At 33.7% G+C, this 17,786-nt stretch overlaps 2 protein-coding genes across 3 annotated transcripts in view; one reads left to right on the forward strand and one right to left on the reverse strand.

Annotated features, from left to right (window-relative positions):
- LOC134728091 (muskelin-like) overlaps nt 1-1,021 on the reverse strand; it is a 35,990-nt gene extending 34,969 nt beyond the window's left edge. For both annotated transcript variants that reach the window (XM_063592510.1, XM_063592501.1), the window contains exon 1: nt 756-1,021. In XM_063592510.1, coding sequence (XP_063448580.1) covers nt 756-832 — 77 coding nt within the window. In that variant the 5' untranslated portion in view covers nt 833-1,021. The remainder of the gene's footprint in view (nt 1-755) is intronic.
- Nucleotides 1,022-1,025: 4 nt separating this feature from the next.
- Nucleotides 1,026-17,786, forward strand: part of LOC134728100 (carnitine O-palmitoyltransferase 2, mitochondrial-like) — a 36,175-nt gene continuing 19,414 nt past the window's right edge. The window contains exons 1-8 of the mRNA XM_063592523.1: nt 1,026-1,238; nt 6,566-6,615; nt 7,420-7,619; nt 14,378-14,437; nt 15,091-15,194; nt 15,890-16,023; nt 16,907-17,011; nt 17,604-17,701. Of these exons, the coding sequence (XP_063448593.1) occupies nt 1,173-1,238; nt 6,566-6,615; nt 7,420-7,619; nt 14,378-14,437; nt 15,091-15,194; nt 15,890-16,023; nt 16,907-17,011; nt 17,604-17,701 (817 nt within the window). The 5' untranslated portion in view covers nt 1,026-1,172. The remainder of the gene's footprint in view (nt 1,239-6,565; nt 6,616-7,419; nt 7,620-14,377; nt 14,438-15,090; nt 15,195-15,889; nt 16,024-16,906; nt 17,012-17,603; nt 17,702-17,786) is intronic.

A 17,786-nucleotide genomic window follows, 5' to 3' on the forward strand; every position in this document is an offset into this window, starting at 1 on the left:
TGGTACCGGACAATCGGACAAGCGTTATTGTCGAGGCCTAATGACGTCAATAGTTCAAACAGCACAGATTCTCTGGTCAGCCGGAAACAACGATAAGGTGTATAGTCCAAGGTTCAACCATTTGTCTTTAAGGCCTTGATGCCACAAGCTGAATTAAATTTAAAAAATTTTTGGGGAGGGGGGTGATCAAATATGCGCACCAAACCATGGCAGTATAATCAGTTCGTTGATTGTGGCCATTATCTGGCAGAAGCAGAAAGAACATAACACCCAGTTTTCATTGCATTAAAATATAAATTGGGTTCTTTGTCTACAGATATACCAAATATCCAAAGAGGTCAGGGTCCGAGAAACTTGAATTTAGCTACTATGCTAACGAGACTGGACGGCGAGAACACAGAAGAGACAAAAGCCAAATTACAAACAGTAGCACATTACGTTGACAGAACGGGCAGATTTAATACTGCTGTTCCTCAATCCTAATCTTAACCAGCGCATACCACAAGAAGAAAATACGTTGAGGAAAACGCACCAGAGAGGAAAAACCGCACATTGGGACAATTCGTGCCAACAGGCCTCAAGATTGAGGATTGAGGCAGATTTTTGTAGGATCAGATCGTCCAGTTGCAGGTGATCATGTTTATATGTTGTGTCATTTTGGTAAATAATTTGCTCATGTTTAGTGTTTCTAATTACATCAATCTTTTCCTATCATTTTCAACATTAACACAATGAAAAATATTTGTGACACATACTCTGGTAAATAGTTGTATGAAAAACTTGACCAATTTTTTATCTTGTATTTCAAAATTTCTTTTCCAGTGTCTGCCATACTTGATCTTCACTGCGTGATATTTTTAGAAACCGGAACTCAGCGATTGATATACAAAATATTTTTTTATGATATAAGTAAAATGCAGCTGTCCACTAAACATTAAAATACAAACAAATTATGCCATATAGTTTTGTCTAGTCATTTCAATGTCCATTTATTTTCACGGCTTCATCATTTCTTTAAAAAATATCATTCATAGTTCCGGAATCATTACCCTCTTTCGTGAGAAATTAGAATCATTTTCAAACTTCCGTTGCCGACCGGTGCAAAGTTTCAACTAAAAAAAGCCAAAGAAACCAAAGTTTTACTACAGCAACCGATCTTAGATTGTAACATTATGTTACAAAGCAAAATTTTAGTTGGGAGAAACTACTTGCAGTCATCATGCCTTAAACAGAGAAAGGTTGTCTATCTTGTTATTGAAGTGATATGAAACTCAAATAATTTGTCAACTTTTACAGTTTTAGTTTTATAGAACATGATGAACTTATAACTGTTTTGACCCACCATCATTTGATAGACAATTGTTTTCTATACTATACCTACTGACGCAATACAAACATAAGCCATATTTTTTAAGTCCAAGCAAAGTGGAATTTTATCTCCAAAAGTCAGCAAGACTAATTGAGTAATTCTGTCTACATAGAGAATATGAGATTGTTCTAGTACATCTTTATATCGCCAGGAAATCTGTCCTGCTTTTACCAGAGAAACTGCCCCACTTGAACTATTTACATCATACAACAACCATTTTTACATGTTTACATTTGGCTTCATGTATTTTTTTTATTATGACACTTAAATTTTATGGGAACCTTTTTATGTCTACTTATAGCGTACAAATAGTGATAAAGGTGTATGCTAATACAAACTATTCTTTATAGATTTTCTATTGCCTTTTTAGTAGTTTAATTATACCCCATGCAACGAAGTTGTGGAGGTGGAGGGTATAATGTTTTTGACCCGTCTGTCTGTCAGTCAGTCCTGTTTCTTGTTATCGCAACTCCTCTTAAACCACACAACAGAATTTCATGACACCTTTTTAGATAATAAGGACATACTATGTAGATGTGCATATTGATAGGAAATTACGATTCAATTTTTTTCTAGGAGTTATAAAATTGAGAATGGAAATGGGTAATGTGTCAAAGAGACAACAACCCGACCAAATACAGAAATGTAAAAAAAAAAAATACAACAGCAGAAGGTCACCAACAGGTCTTCAATGTAGCGAGAAATTCCCGCACCCGGAGGCGTCCTTCAGCTGGCCCTTTATGCCCTTTATGCCCCTTTGAACTTATTTGCTACAACATGTTACTTGTACAATATAATACTGCAACAGTTTGTTATCACAACTCATATGAAACCACACAACAGAACGTCATAAAACCTTTTTGGATAATAAGGACATACTATGAAGACATGCATATCAACAGGAAATTATGATTCAATTTTTTTTCTAGGAACTACATTTGTACGCCCCTTTGAACCTATTTGCTACAATATTATACTGCAACAGTTTGTCTTTGCAACTCCTCTAAAACCACACAACAGAATTTCATGAAACCTTTTTAAATAATAAGGATAACTATGCAGATGTGCATATTGACCGGAAATTACGATTCAATTTTTTTTCTAATACAATTTTTTTTTCTTAAAGTTATTTTTTAAGTGACAATGTGGGGTATGTGAGTGCGCACGCTACGATCCTTTAATTGTTAATAAATAAAGTTTCTTTGCAATCAACATTAAAACTAGATATACATGTATAAATATGTGGCAGGAGCATGATGAGACAACTCTCCATCCATATCCCAATTTGTAACAGTAAACCATCATACATGTTTGTCAAAGTACAGTACTCGTAATTAATCCATATACATGTAGTATTGAATTTTAATTAGCCAAAACAACATGTCAGACAGCTTTAGTTGTTTATAAATAAACAACTTTGAAAATTATCATGATAAGTTTATATTTGTAATGATAATATTTTTGTAAAAAGGAAAGAATCTAGTTGTTTTCTTTTCAAATTCTTGTCATGCTTGTGATTAATCCCTTTGAATTTATTTGCCTCAACAGAGTTCGCAAAATCTTTTTCCCCCTGGTGGTCCTTGAAGAAAATCAGCTGATCCTCACTATTAATCTATTGAAAAATACTAAAATTCTGTCAGTCCTATGCAAAATTTTGGAGGTGAAATCCTGAGGACTGACACTTTTCGCGAACTCTGCCTCAATATAGTACTGCAACAGTTAGTCATTACAACTCCTCTGAAACCACACAACAGAACTTCATGACACCTTTTTAGATAATAAGGACAAACTATGTAGATGTGCATATCCATAAGAAATTACTATTCAATTTTTTTTCTAGGAGTTATAAAATTGAGAATGGAAATGGGTAATGTGTCAAAGAGACAACAACCCGACCAAATACAGAAATGTAAAAAAAATAAAATACAACAGCAGAAGGTCACCAACAGGTCTTTAATGTAGCGAGAAATTCCCGCACCCGGAGGCGTCCTTCAGCTGGCCCTTTATGCCCTTTATGCCCCTTTGAACTTATTTGCTACAACATGTTACTTGTACAATATAATACTGCAACAGTTTGTTATCACAACTCATATGAAACCACACAACAGAACGTCATAAAACCTTTTTGGATAATAAGGACATACTATGAAGACATGCATATCAACAGGAAATTATGATTCAATTTTTTTTCTAGGAACTACATTTGTACGCCCCTTTGAACCTATTTGCTACAATATTATACTGCAACAGTTTGTCTTTGCAACTTCTCTGAAACCACACAACAGAATTTCATGAAACCTTTTTAAATAATAAGGATAACTATGCAGATGTGCATATTGACCGGAAATTACGATTCAATTTTTTTTCTAATACAATTTTTTTTTCTTAAAGTTATTTTTTAAGTGACAATGTGGGGTATGTGAGTGCGCACGCTACGATCCTTTAATTGTTAATAAATAAAGTTTCTTTGCAATCAACATTAAAACTAGATATACATGTATAAATATGTGGCATGAGCATGATGAGACAACTCTCCATCCATATCCCAATTTGTAACAGTAAACCATCATTCATGTTTGTCAAAGTACAGTACTCGTAATTAATCCATATACATGTAGTATTGAATTTTAATTAGCCAAAACAACATGTCAGACAGCTTTAGTTGTTTATAAATAAACAACTTTGAAAATTATCATGATAAGTTTATATTTGTAATGATAATATTTTTGTAAAAAGGAAAGAATCTAGTTGTTTTCTTTTCAAATTCTTGTCATGCTTGTGATTAATCCCTTTGAATTTATTTGCCTCAACAGAGTTCGCAAAATCTTTTTCCCCCTGGTGGTCCTTGAAGAAAATCAGCTGATCCTCACTATTAATCTATTGAAAAATACTAAAATTCTGTCAGTCCTATGCAAAATTTTGGAGGTGAAATCCTGAGGACTGACACTTTTCGCGAACTCTGCCTCAATATAGTACTGCAACAGTTAGTCATTACAACTCCTCTGAAACCACACAACAGAACTTCATGACACCTTTTTAGATAATAAGGACAAACTATGTAGATGTGCATATCCATAAGAAATTACTATTCAATTTTTTTTCTAGGAGTTATAAAATTGAGAATGGAAATGGGTAATGTGTCAAAGAGACAACAACCCGACCAAATACAGAAATGTAAAAAAAATAAAATACAACAGCAGAAGGTCACCAACAGGTCTTCAATGTAGCGAGAAATTCCCGCACCCGGAGGCGTCCTTCAGCTGGCCCTTTATGCCCTTTATGCCCCTTTGAACTTATTTGCTACAACATGTTACTTGTACAATATAATACTGCAACAGTTTGTTATCACAACTCATATGAAACCACACAACAGAACGTCATAAAACCTTTTTGGATAATAAGGACATACTATGAAGACATGCATATCAACAGGAAATTATGATTCAATTTTTTTTCTAGGAACTACATTTGTACGCCCCTTTGAACCTATTTGCTACAATATTATACTGCAACAGTTTGTCTTTGCAACTTCTCTGAAACCACACAACAGAATTTCATGAAACCTTTTTAAATAATAAGGATAACTATGCAGATGTGCATATTGACCGGAAATTACGATTCAATTTTTTTTCTAATACAATTTTTTTTTCTTAAAGTTATTTTTTAAGTGACAATGTGGGGTATGTGAGTGCGCACGCTACGATCCTTTAATTGTTAATAAATAAAGTTTCTTTGCAATCAACATTAAAACTAGATATACATGTATAAATATGTGGCATGAGCATGATGAGACAACTCTCCATCCATATCCCAATTTGTAACAGTAAACCATCATTCATGTTTGTCAAAGTACAGTACTCGTAATTAATCCATATACATGTAGTATTGAATTTTAATTAGCCAAAACAACATGTCAGACAGCTTTAGTTGTTTATAAATAAACAACTTTGAAAATTATCATGATAAGTTTATATTTGTAATGATAATATTTTTGTAAAAAGGAAAGAATCTAGTTGTTTTCTTTTCAAAATTCTTGTCATGCTTGTGATTAATCCCTTTGAATTTATTTGCCTCAATATAGTACTGCAACAGTTAGTCATTACAACTCCTCTGAAACCACACAACAGAACTTCATGAAACCTTTTTAGATAATAAGGACAAACTATGTAGATGTGCATATCCATAAGAAATTACTATTCAATTTTTTTTCTAGGAGTTACACCCTTTGAACTTATTTGCTTCAATATACATGTACATCTGCAACACTGAGTTTGTCATCGCAACTCCTCTAAAACCACACAACAGAATTTTATGAAACTTTGTAGATAATAAGGACAGACTATATACATGTAGATGAGCATAATGACAGGAAATTATGATCCATTTTTTTTTCTTATACAATTTTTTTTTCTTAAAGATATTTTATTTCTCAATTGACATTGTGGGGTATGTGAGTGTGCTCACTTAGGTCCTTTAATTGTTAATAAATAAAATTACTTTGCAATCAGCATTAAAACTAGATATATATAGATGTGGCATGAGCATACAACTCTCCATCCATATCCCAATTTGTAACAGTAAACCATCATACATGTTTGTCAAAGTACAGTACATGTACTCATAATTGATCCATATAGTTTTGAATTTTAATTAGCCAAAACAACATCAGACAGTTTTAGTTGTTTAGTTAACAACTTTGAAAATGATTATGATAAGTTTATACCTATAATATTTTTGTAAAAAGAAAAGAATCTATTTTTTTCTTCTCAAATTCTTGTCATGCTTGTGATTAATTTTTTAAGTCATGATCAGTACAAATTGAAGAAGACAAAAAGTGATTTTTTTGTACAAGTATAAAAGACCTGCATCATTTGTAAAAATGTATTTCAAATAAAATTATGATAACATGTACACAGAAGTATAACATTTCTGCAAAATTAGTTAACCAAAACAAGAAGACAGATGTAAAAGAAAAAAAGATGTTTGATAATTAAGAAATTGAAAGTACAATCAGTACATGTATATGCAACAATAGATTAATACTTTATAAGATTGAATTTTAATGTGGTAGCCCATCAGGCAAAAGGCTGATTCATGTATCACACCTATAGACATAAACAGATTAATCTGTTTGGATTAATGTGAAGATTGATAAACACATAAGAGCCTTCATTTATAGTTTGTGTCTTATTTCAGAAATTGTGTAAAGATATAGTTAACAGGATTCCACAGGCAAATCACTACAGGTAAATGTGTAAAACAGTTCAGATAAAATTTGTACATGCTTTATTTTCTAATCCATTGTTGATTAAAATGATATACATAGGCCATTCAAAAAGATGAGTTTTATTATATACTCAGAACTTTATGAATATATCTAACCAAGTCATTTGCATGTCTACCGAGTTAATACATGTAATATGGGTTAAAGTCATACATGTACAAAATGTACATGTATGAAACTTCAAAAAAAATAAAAATGGATGCATATGTTTTTTATAACTAAATGGCTAGTTTTTATTATAAAACTTGTGTACATATACATTTTTATGAAGAAAATTCTTTAATTTGTCCAATCTAAAAAATATTTGTTTGTAAATGTTGGCTTCCCAGACAACAATTTGCCAACATGTTTTCAGTGTGCAATTAAAATGTACCTCAGCATGATATTTTTGTATAAATCCTATGATCACAATATGTGCAAGTGCGAAAGGAAAAACAAAATTTGCAAAGAGAGTCAACAAACTTAAATATAGCTCCATTAAAGATATAAACTATATCTTATTGTACATATTATTCATGTGCTTACCTGAATATCTATGCTTCTTTTTTAATTGTTTACTAAGTGACAATCTGTAAACTTTAGCTTTGTACATTTGTATTAGGTGATCGACAAAAACCACGAAATCAAATACATGTATCGACAAAAAAAGTTCACGAAAATTGATTCCTACCAAAATAAATTAATTCACAGTACATATGTTAATGATATGATATGGCATAGGGTAAGGTTTTGTACATCAATGATAATTTTTTCATCATTTTTACAGTACCTTGTCAGATCCTGACTTTCTTCATGAAAGTATTGTGCCAACAGAACATTTCCAGAAAAGTTTGCCTCGTCTCCCAATTCCACCATTAGAGAAAACATGTGAAAGATATCTTGCAGCACAAGAGGTTATACTTACTCCTGAGGAGCTTAAGAACACAGCAGTTATAACAAATTACTTCAAAAACCATGATGGGCAAGGTTTGTCACTGATCAGATACTGTAAATTCAGAAATTATTGCATATATTTATTATTGAATCGATAATTTCTATCACCAAGTGAAGTGCAAATGAAATTCTGTTTATAAAAACATACACATTTTTTTATAATTTTCTTTAATCTTACCATATTCCCAAATTCTTTAGATCATTAATAGCTAAAATGAGGTATGTCACTGAATTTTTAAGAGAATGAGAATATTTGACTTCACTGTAATGTAAAGGGTCAGTTGCATATATTTTTGGATAAACATACTACTGATATGCTCTTACTGAAGTTAAATTGATTTAGGAGATACCAAAGAAGTAATAAAAGTTAAAATTTCAAGTAAGACAGACAAGTGATTAAAATACAACACAGAGAACTAAAGATTTAACTACACTAACCCAGCAAGGGATACAACAAAAGTTTAAGCAGCTTCTTCTCCACTAGTGGCACCTAACCTGTTGATCAAGACAATTCAAAATCTGGTGTCAAGTGGCATTCAATGATGTCATAAGCAGCAAAGAAGATAATAGAATTGGGGCCTAGACATTTTGAACTTATCTGTTCAGGACTGTGTTCATTAGACGTTTGCGGTACCGCTATGTATGTATTGTAACGTCACGCTACTTATGACGTTGAGATTTATGTGCAAATGGAGTTTAGAATCAATACAAGTAAAACCAGCTAGTATTTCTTATTTGTGCCTAAAAAGTCTGATTATACCACTCTAAGATATTGGTGCCGTAGGACCAAGATGAGTTCCAAACTACGTTCTATACGTGCAGGACACAGAAGCGTTATTTCCCGACTTTTGAAGAAATTTGAGGACATCCGAGACGACGGGACAAGCCCGTGAACACTGAAGAGTTAACTAAAATTGTGAACAATCTGTTGAAGAAACAAGAGATACTAGAAAAACTTAATGAGGACATTCTAGAAAATCTTGATGAAGGAGAAGTAGAAGCCGAGATCGTCGATTCAGATGAGTATGCTTACACATTAGATGGGAAAATAACGCAAATACAAAAGCTCATTCTTGTCAATACATCCACACTCAGAACAAATGCAAAAGATTTTGTCAGTTATAGCGACCCTTCACATTCCGCCTCTGCTCAACCCGCTCATGATCAACCAAGTTATGCTCAACCTGCTCATGATCAACAAAGTTATGCTCAACCCGAGATATACAATAAACAGAATACATGTAATTCAAACTTCCGTGTACCGGAAACTCAGTTTTCACGTAGTAACACTAGATTAAATGAGTACAACAAGTTGCCCAAATTGAATCTTCCTACCTTTGATGGTAATATTATGCAGTGGCAGTCATTTTGGGATTCATACGAGACATCCGTTCACGAAAACACTACTCTTGGAAACGTTCAGAAATTTAATTATTTGAAGTCACTACTCCATGATGAGGCATTGAAAACCGTCACAGGGTTTGCGCTTACACATGCAAATTATGAGAAATCTATTTCTTTACTGCAAGAAAGATATGGACAATTGCATGTAATAAGACAGAAGTATATGCAAGCACTAGTTGATATACCAGCCCCTAAATACACGATATCTAGCATGAAAAACTACTACGATGAAATTGAGATACACATTAGAGGATTGGAGTCATTAGGTCAAAGTGAAGACACATATGGAGCGTTTTTAGTGCCCATTATTATGAACAAACTACCCGGTGAAATCCGCAGAAATCTTGCCAGACAATATAGATCTACAGATTTACAACTGAATGAATTACAACGTGGAATTTTCGATGAACTTTATATTATGGATGCAGGCAAAACTTCAGAACAGTTAGAACACCCTACAGCTACCGCCGCCTTTCTGACAAATACAAATTATAGTAATCGAAATAGAGGTAACAAGAATACAAACGCAACTAACACTAAACCCAAGCCACTCTGTGCGTACTGTAAGGAGCCACACTCGTCTGTTAATTGCACTAAAGTATCTGATTACAATGGCCGGATGTCAATCGTGAAAAAAGATCGTTTATGCTTTAACTGTCTAGGACACCATAGCTTGTCCGCATGTAAATCTACAAAAACTTGCAACAAGTGTCACAAACGTCATCACACCAGCATTTGCAAAGACAATGTTAAAACAAATGAAGACAACAAACCAACAGGGGATATAACCGTAGGCACAATTCAACACAACGCGGAGGAACCAGACACTGTTTTACACTTGCAATCGACAGATCGTGTACTTTTGAAGACAGCAATTAACCCAGTAAGTGCAGAACATGAAATACTTGATGCAAAAATATTGTTTGACGAAGGCGCACAGCGCTCATTTATCACAGAGGAATTAGCCGAAAAATTGGAACTGAAAGCGTTAACCTATCCGGATTTGGAGACAATGCAAATAGTACTAAAATTCGCCATTTGAGTACAGGATTGGTATATCTCATAACTACAGAGGGTAAACTTCCGATTCGAGTCTTGATCGTTCCAGAGATCGCAGTACCGATGAGAACCTATGTACGCCAAGCAGCAAAACTTACAATTTGTCAGGAATCAAATTAGCTCACCCAGTAACAGCAGATGAAAACTTTGAAATTTCTATTCTAATTGGAGCTGATTACTTCTGGTCAATTGTTCAGAATGATATTATCCGAGGCGAAGGACCGACAGCTGTTCAATCAAAAATCAGATACCTGTTGTCTGGAACGCTACATTCACACAACTCTGACACAGATGGATACAAGAGAGCTTCAATGATGAACGTGATGATCGCAACAAAAACCGATGAGTACGACTTGGAGAAATTTTGGAAAATAGAGTCACTGGCTACCGAGAAAATTGACACTACAAAGTTAGAAGAACAGATGGATATTCAAAAGACTTATGAAGAGAAACAAATTCGTTACCATGACAACAGATATTTTGTAACGTTACCATGGAAAGAGGATCACCCTACGTTACCGACAAATAAAGCCATTGCACAACGAAGGACGGAAAGTGTAGTAAGAAGACTTAGCAAAGAACCCAAACTACTGGAAAAATATGGAGAAATAATGGCTGAGCAGGAGATCAGAAAAGGGGCTTCATAGAGAAAGTGGATACTACTAATGAGGCCGATGAAAAGAGCAAAATACACTATATTCCGCATCATGCTGTGAGGAAAGATTCAACAACAACACCAATCAGGGTCGTATTCGACTGCAGTTGTATAGCAACACCAGAATCGTTTAGTCTTAATGATTGTTTGATGACTACTCCACCCAATTTAAATGACTTAGTCGGCATTCTTTTAAGATTTCGTTTACACCGATTTGCCGTTACTACTGATATAGAGAAGGCGTTCTTGAACGTGGGACTAGAGACACAGGATAGAGATGTCACACGTTTCTTTAGGTTCGATACACCAACAGACCCATCAACTCCACTATCAACTTACCGATTTAAGTCTGTATTATTTGGAGCCACTTAATTCCATTCATACTGAATTCCGTTCTACAAAAACACTTGAGAGAGAACCGTTGTGAATATACTGACACTTTAAAGAACGATTTGTATGTTGATAATATACTGTCGAGTTTTCCTACAGAGAGTGCATTACTGAAATATTTTGATACATCAAGAGACTTATTCATTAGAGCAGGATTTAACTTGCGCTCATGGGCTTCAAATTCTCAACTTTTGCGAGACCGCGCAAATTCACACAGCGTATTAGACAAAGATGAACTCATAAAAGTGCTTGGATTGAGATGGAACACTTGTAACGACACACTTACTTTCGCCAAACCGGAATACACCGATATTGAAGAAACACGTATGACAAAACGAGAGATTTTAAGACAATCGTCTAAAATCTATGATCCACTCGGACTTATTGGTCCAGTTACTGTGCGTAGTAAGATGCTTATGCAGACTTTGTGGGAGAAAGGATTAAATTGGGATGAACCTCTTACATCTGAAATTACAACAGAATGGAAGTGTGTACTAAAAGATATTAATGAATGTTCACATTTGGAAATTAATAGACCGTATTTCAAAGAAAAATCAGACAATGTAGAATTACATGTGTTTACGGATGCAAGCTTGAAAGCCTATGGAGCATGCGCATATTTAGTCAGTGGAAAAGAAACCGTACTTATCATGTCATAGAATCGAGTGACACCACTGAAACAGTTAACAATTCCGAAGTTAGAACTCAGTGCAGCTTTGATAGGCGCAAGACTCGTCAAGCATTTGAAATCGCACTTGGATGTTACAAGCGTAACATTATGGAGTGACAGTCAGATAACTTTAAGTTGGCTTACTACTGAGAAACAATTACCCGTTTTCGTAAGTAATTGAGTGAAGGAAATTAACGAAATAACGCAAGAATACACATGGAAGTACTGTCCGACAGATTCAAATCCGGCAGATATGCTATCGAGAGGAGTAACTGCAACCAAATTCCTAGAATTGGATCTTTGGATGAAAGGACCCGAATGGCTCTCTGACAAATCAAACTGGCCACAGTGGAAGAATAAAGAATCACACATCTTTTGTAGCACTACCATTGAGCAAGGACAATCAAATAGTGAACCGCAACAGAAAATCAGATCTTATGAAGGAATAAGTAAAATTATGGATATACAACGCTACAGCTCATACCAAAAACTTTTGCGTATAACTGCATACATGTACCGATTCATAAACAACTGTAGAAATAATGACAAACTAACAGGAAATCTTAGTGTCAATGAAAATCAGACTGCTTCGACTTCATGGATTCGAGATTCGCAACTACGTAAATACCCGGATGTTATTGAGAGTTTAAACAACAAATCAGAGAAAAATGCGCTAGTGAAGCAACTTAGATTGTACATGGATAAAATGAACATTATCCGTTGTGGCGGGAGAATTAACAATGCACCTATTGATGAATCAGCTAAATTTCCAGTACTAATACCGAACAAAGACAGATTTTGTAAATTAATTGTGATGGATGCACACGCAAAGAATTTTCACTCTGGATTAGAAAGTACAGTGACATTTATTCGCCAGTCTTAATGGATTCCGTCGATTCGACAATGTGTGAAATCAATACTCCGTAATTGCGTTACTTGCCGTAAAATTACCGGAAGACCATATCATACACCCGACCCACCACCACTGCCGTCCGACAGACTTAATGATTCACCACCGTTTACCGTAACCGGTGTCGACTTCACAGGAGCATTGAATGTGAGAACAAAAAGCAACAGTATTAGTAAAGCATATATTTGTCTATTCACCTGCGCTAACACTAGAGCTGTGCATTTGGAAATCGTTGAAGACCTTACAGAACAAACATTCATTCTAGCGTTTAGGAGATTCACCAGCCGCAAATCGTTACCAAAAATCATGATGTCTGATAATTGTACAACATATACCGCAGCAGCAAAGGAAATTGAAATGCTTACAAAATCTACTACTATTCAGGAACAACTCAACATATATGGAACTCAGTGGAAATTTATTCCGAAGCGTGCACCATGGTATGGTGGTTGGTGGGAACGATTGATCGGCTTGACCAAGAATTGCATAAAGAAAGTGTTAGGACGAGCACTAGTTACTTTTAGAGTGCTAGAGACAATTGTGATCGAGATAGAGGCTATATTAAATGATCGTCCATTAACCCACGTATCAACGGACCTTACCGATGATGAACCGCTTACACCGTCTCATCTTCTCTATGGAAGACGGGTTAAAACTTTACCGTATTCAGGAACAATTAATTTCAGCAGTGAGAAGAACGTACAAAACTTAACACATTACACAGCAAATAGACAATCAAGTGTTCAAAAACACATTATTCACGACAGATGGCGACGAGAATACCTCACTTCACTTAGGGAACAACATAGAAACACCGGAATTAACACTCAAATCATTAAAGTGGGCGACATTGTACAGATTCATGATGATACCCCAAGGACAGTGTGGAATATAGCGATTATCGTTAAGTTAGTTTATGGGAGAGATGGACTTTGTAGGTCTGCTATTTTACGCACTAAAAATGGAACGACGTCTAGACCAATAAGTAAGCTATATCCACTTGAACTCTTATCAACAGATAGTCCGTGTGATTCAAGTGACAAGTTGACAACACTATTACTTCAACCAGAAAAGCAAAAACTGATGCTAAGGAGAAAATCAAAAGTTGGATTCAACCGTTCCGTAAAGCATAAAGACTGTTTAAGTGTAAACAGTTAAAGTTTTATTTCATTTGAGAGACAATAGTTATTTCATTTTAAAGTTTTTTCTTTATTTATTGCTTAAATTTTCATTCGCGGCCCCCCAGGATGTTCAGGACTGTGTTCATTAGACGTTCACGGTACCGCTATGTATGTATTGTAACGTCACGCTACTTATGACGTTGAGATTTATGTGCAAATGGAGTTTAGAATCAGTACAAATAAAACCAGCTAGTATTTCTTATTTGTGCCTAAAAAGTCTGATTATACCACTCTAAGATATTATCATAAAAGTTTTAGTAAAATAAAGACTTTTTTAATAATTTTGTACTAAAACCAGTCTCTTTAAATTCCAAGGGTACATGGCTCCTGATTTTTAGATGGGTTAGTGTTGATCATTACATCTATTTTCTATTGTTGCTGTTGATATCTATTCAACTAGTTAAACTTTTGTGTTGCCCCTCTGGGTATTCTGACTGTTTAGGCATCATACCATATAATTTTATTTCATATTTGTTGAAATCTTACTGCCAGAAGTAATTAAATGTTTTTTTTATGTTTTAGAACTGAATAACATTTTGATTGCTGAAGATAAGAAAAACAAACATACCAGCTATGTGACAGGTAAGGCAAGAAAAAAACACACACAATATAATTTTGGGAAAAATTGATAAATATAGTTTAATTTACTTTTATGATAAAAAAAAAAAGGACAATAATATAAATCACATAATGTCAGAAGGAGTATACAAGTTAAACAAACACGCATTTTGTAAGAGGAAAATCAAGTGAAATAGTGAAATAGTTTATGTAAAAAATGGCAGCTAGAAACCCTACCTGGTAAATCATTATTTGTATCAAGAGAGAAATTATTATGGTTTAAAAAATAAAATTTGACCTAAATCCCAATTAAAAGTTTAGGACATTATAGTTTCAGTTTAGGACATGACTGGCAAATATGACCGTTTCCGGACCCTTGATATTTACACTAGATAGAGGAAAGAAAACGAAGCAATAGTTTTTATGTATGAGCATCTTCAAATGACCAACTTTTGATTATAATCGAACTTGATCTACTGGACATCAGTAACAACTTAGACAAAAAAGGAACGCAGAAGTTAGATCGGGCAAAAAGTTATGTTATATATGTCTTTCCTTTATAAAGAATTTTATATTTCTTAAAGAGAGTAATCAGTATTTAAACATACATGTACTTTGAATTCTTTAAATTGATATCTTAATATTTATTGTTTTCCCTTTTCTGTTTTGTTGAATAGAGGCTTGGTTTGATATGTATCTGAAAGCCAGAGAATCAGTAGTGCTGAACTATAATCCATTTATAGTGTTCCATAATGATCCTAAACCAGAATATCAGAATCAGGTAAAAATATGATATATAATGTATTTTATTTTTTGCCATGGATGTTTTGCATCAACTTTGAGCAGATGGTATGGTGAAAAAAAATTCTTTGGTTTAATTTAATTATAGAGAAAAAGGTACAAATGTAGTTCTATAAAAAAAAAATCATATGTGATTGCCTCAGAGACAACAACATCACAAACCGAAGGATGAGAATCTGGACAACCTCAAAAGGTTACATTGAAGCATACAGCAATGTCACAAACCGAAGGATGAGGATCTGAACAACCTCGAAAGGTTACATTGAAGCCTACAGCAATGTCACAAACCGAAGGATGAGGATCTGAACAACCTCGAAAGGTTACATTGAAGCATACAACAATAATTTAAATACATTCTGTAAAGTAAGCTATAAAACTATAAAATGGGGAAAATATCAGTCCTGACAATTTAGTTTATATATTATATTTTTATGGCATTTTTGTCAAAGCTGTTTGTTAGCAATTTGATTTTACTTAAATATGGCCAATTGCGAATAATAACATTACCATTACTAATTTAACTACACCAGATATGCATTTTGACAATAAAATCTGATCAGACCAATATGACAAATAAAAGATCCTAAAATTAAACACTACTGAACATGACTGTAGTTATCACATTGAACAATGATGTGAATTTTGCATTTATGAAAATAAACATTTGAATTTTAGTTGCTTAGAGCCACAAACATGTTAGTGTCATCCATGAAATATCTGAAGACATATAGATCAAAGGTTTTAGAACCAGAAGTTTTCCATCTGAATCCTGGTAAAAGTGATAATTTGAAATTTAGAAATTTTGTAAGGTATGTCATGCTTATTGTTTTAAGGCAACTTTTTTTCTTCTTTTTTTTGGGGGGGGGGGGGGGGGGGGGGAAGGGGGGATATTAGATTGTTACTTAATTAAAGAAAGATTTCATCATACATTGTTTTTCCCCAGTAGGATCTCCTATTCCTTTTACATTAATTAATTGTATTATTTGAATTGGTATTACAGTTAGGTTAAGCACTACTAGGATACAATGTAGATATTTGATAAAATATGAATTGCTGTACATAAAATATTTATACCCCTTTTTACAACTGACATTTATAATACAAAGGGTATGATTTAGTTAGTGTTGTAGGATGGAAGTTGCTATCACAGACTTTAATAATCATATTACATATTAAATCATGTAAAAAAAAGAAATTAAAAAGAATATTTGACAATACAATAGTCCACACCAACCATCAACTCTAGACTCTTCAGTGAAATGGAGGTACACACAACAACAAATAATACATGTATAGTCTAGAATTCTAGATATCATCACTTAGTTCAGGAACGGAATGTAATGGGGTTAAACCAATTCAATGTGTGTTCATTCCCCTTTTTTCACTTATCTTGAAACACTCAATCAGAAACATACTTAGTGAAAATCATCAACAAAACTCCCAACAGGTTTTCTCAAAAGTCAACAGTATTCTGGTAACATTTTTTTCAACTGGCAGAGAGAGAAATTGAATAAAACAAGGTAACTGTAGTAGATACTACAAATCTTCTTTAAAGATGATAGGTATAAATGATCAATTACCTACAATGAAATAATTGCAATTTGAATTAAAATGTTGAAATCTAATTGGAAAAAACCCTCTGACATCACAGTCCAGGATCCGTACTCAGTCTGTTATTTCCTTTCTTTGTAGAAGGTTACCTGAGTCAATTTCCTGGTATGGTGCTTACTGGTACAAAGCATTTCCATTAGATATGAGTCAATATTCTAGACTATTCAACTCTACAAGAATACCAAAGTAAGAATAACAAATACACTGTAGTTGATAGAAAACTTGCAAGGAAACAACTTTTATCTACATCAAAGATTGAAGGAACTTGAATTGCACCTCTTATGATTAAACTCATAGATATGGGATATCAGTGAATACTTGGATGTTTGTGCTACAAACCAAATCAATGGCTGTACCCTCTACAGACTGTAACATAAGAAAAAAACATTAGTCCTTTGCAACTTTTACTAAGACTGCCTGTTGATAGTGATTCATTAACAAATTGGTTAGACAATGTCTGCCAGTCTGTGCCAATCTATTTTATGATTTGTCTGACCAAAAAAGAAATTTAAACTTTTCTATTTCTAAAGTTCTCACTGCTGCCATGGGTAAAAAATGCTATGTCACCGAGTCAATTTATGTTTGAAAGATTTTGTCATTTCCATTCTATTTTTGATGATACCAAATGGAGATAATTAAATTTGCCAGATTTTTTCTATAGAGACACATTTCTAGTTAAAAAAAAATCAGCTTGATATGAACTTTAATTATGAATTTTTTGTATAATGTTATTTGAAGATAAAATTATAATTATATGGCTATGTTGTATAATTTGTAGACATGGTAAAGATGAACTATTTACAGATGAATCAGCTAAGCATGTTCTTGTGATGAGGAACGGAAATTATTATATCTTTGATGTTTTTGATAGAGATGGTAAGAAACAAAATCATTATTATTGCATATGATAATAAATGTTGATTCAGAACAGCTATGACTGAGTGTGGAAATGTGATGGATT

The sequence above is a fragment of the Mytilus trossulus genome, chromosome 1 (assembly GCF_036588685.1).
Source record: "Mytilus trossulus isolate FHL-02 chromosome 1, PNRI_Mtr1.1.1.hap1, whole genome shotgun sequence".
Classification (NCBI taxonomy): Eukaryota; Metazoa; Mollusca; class Bivalvia; order Mytilida; family Mytilidae; genus Mytilus; species Mytilus trossulus.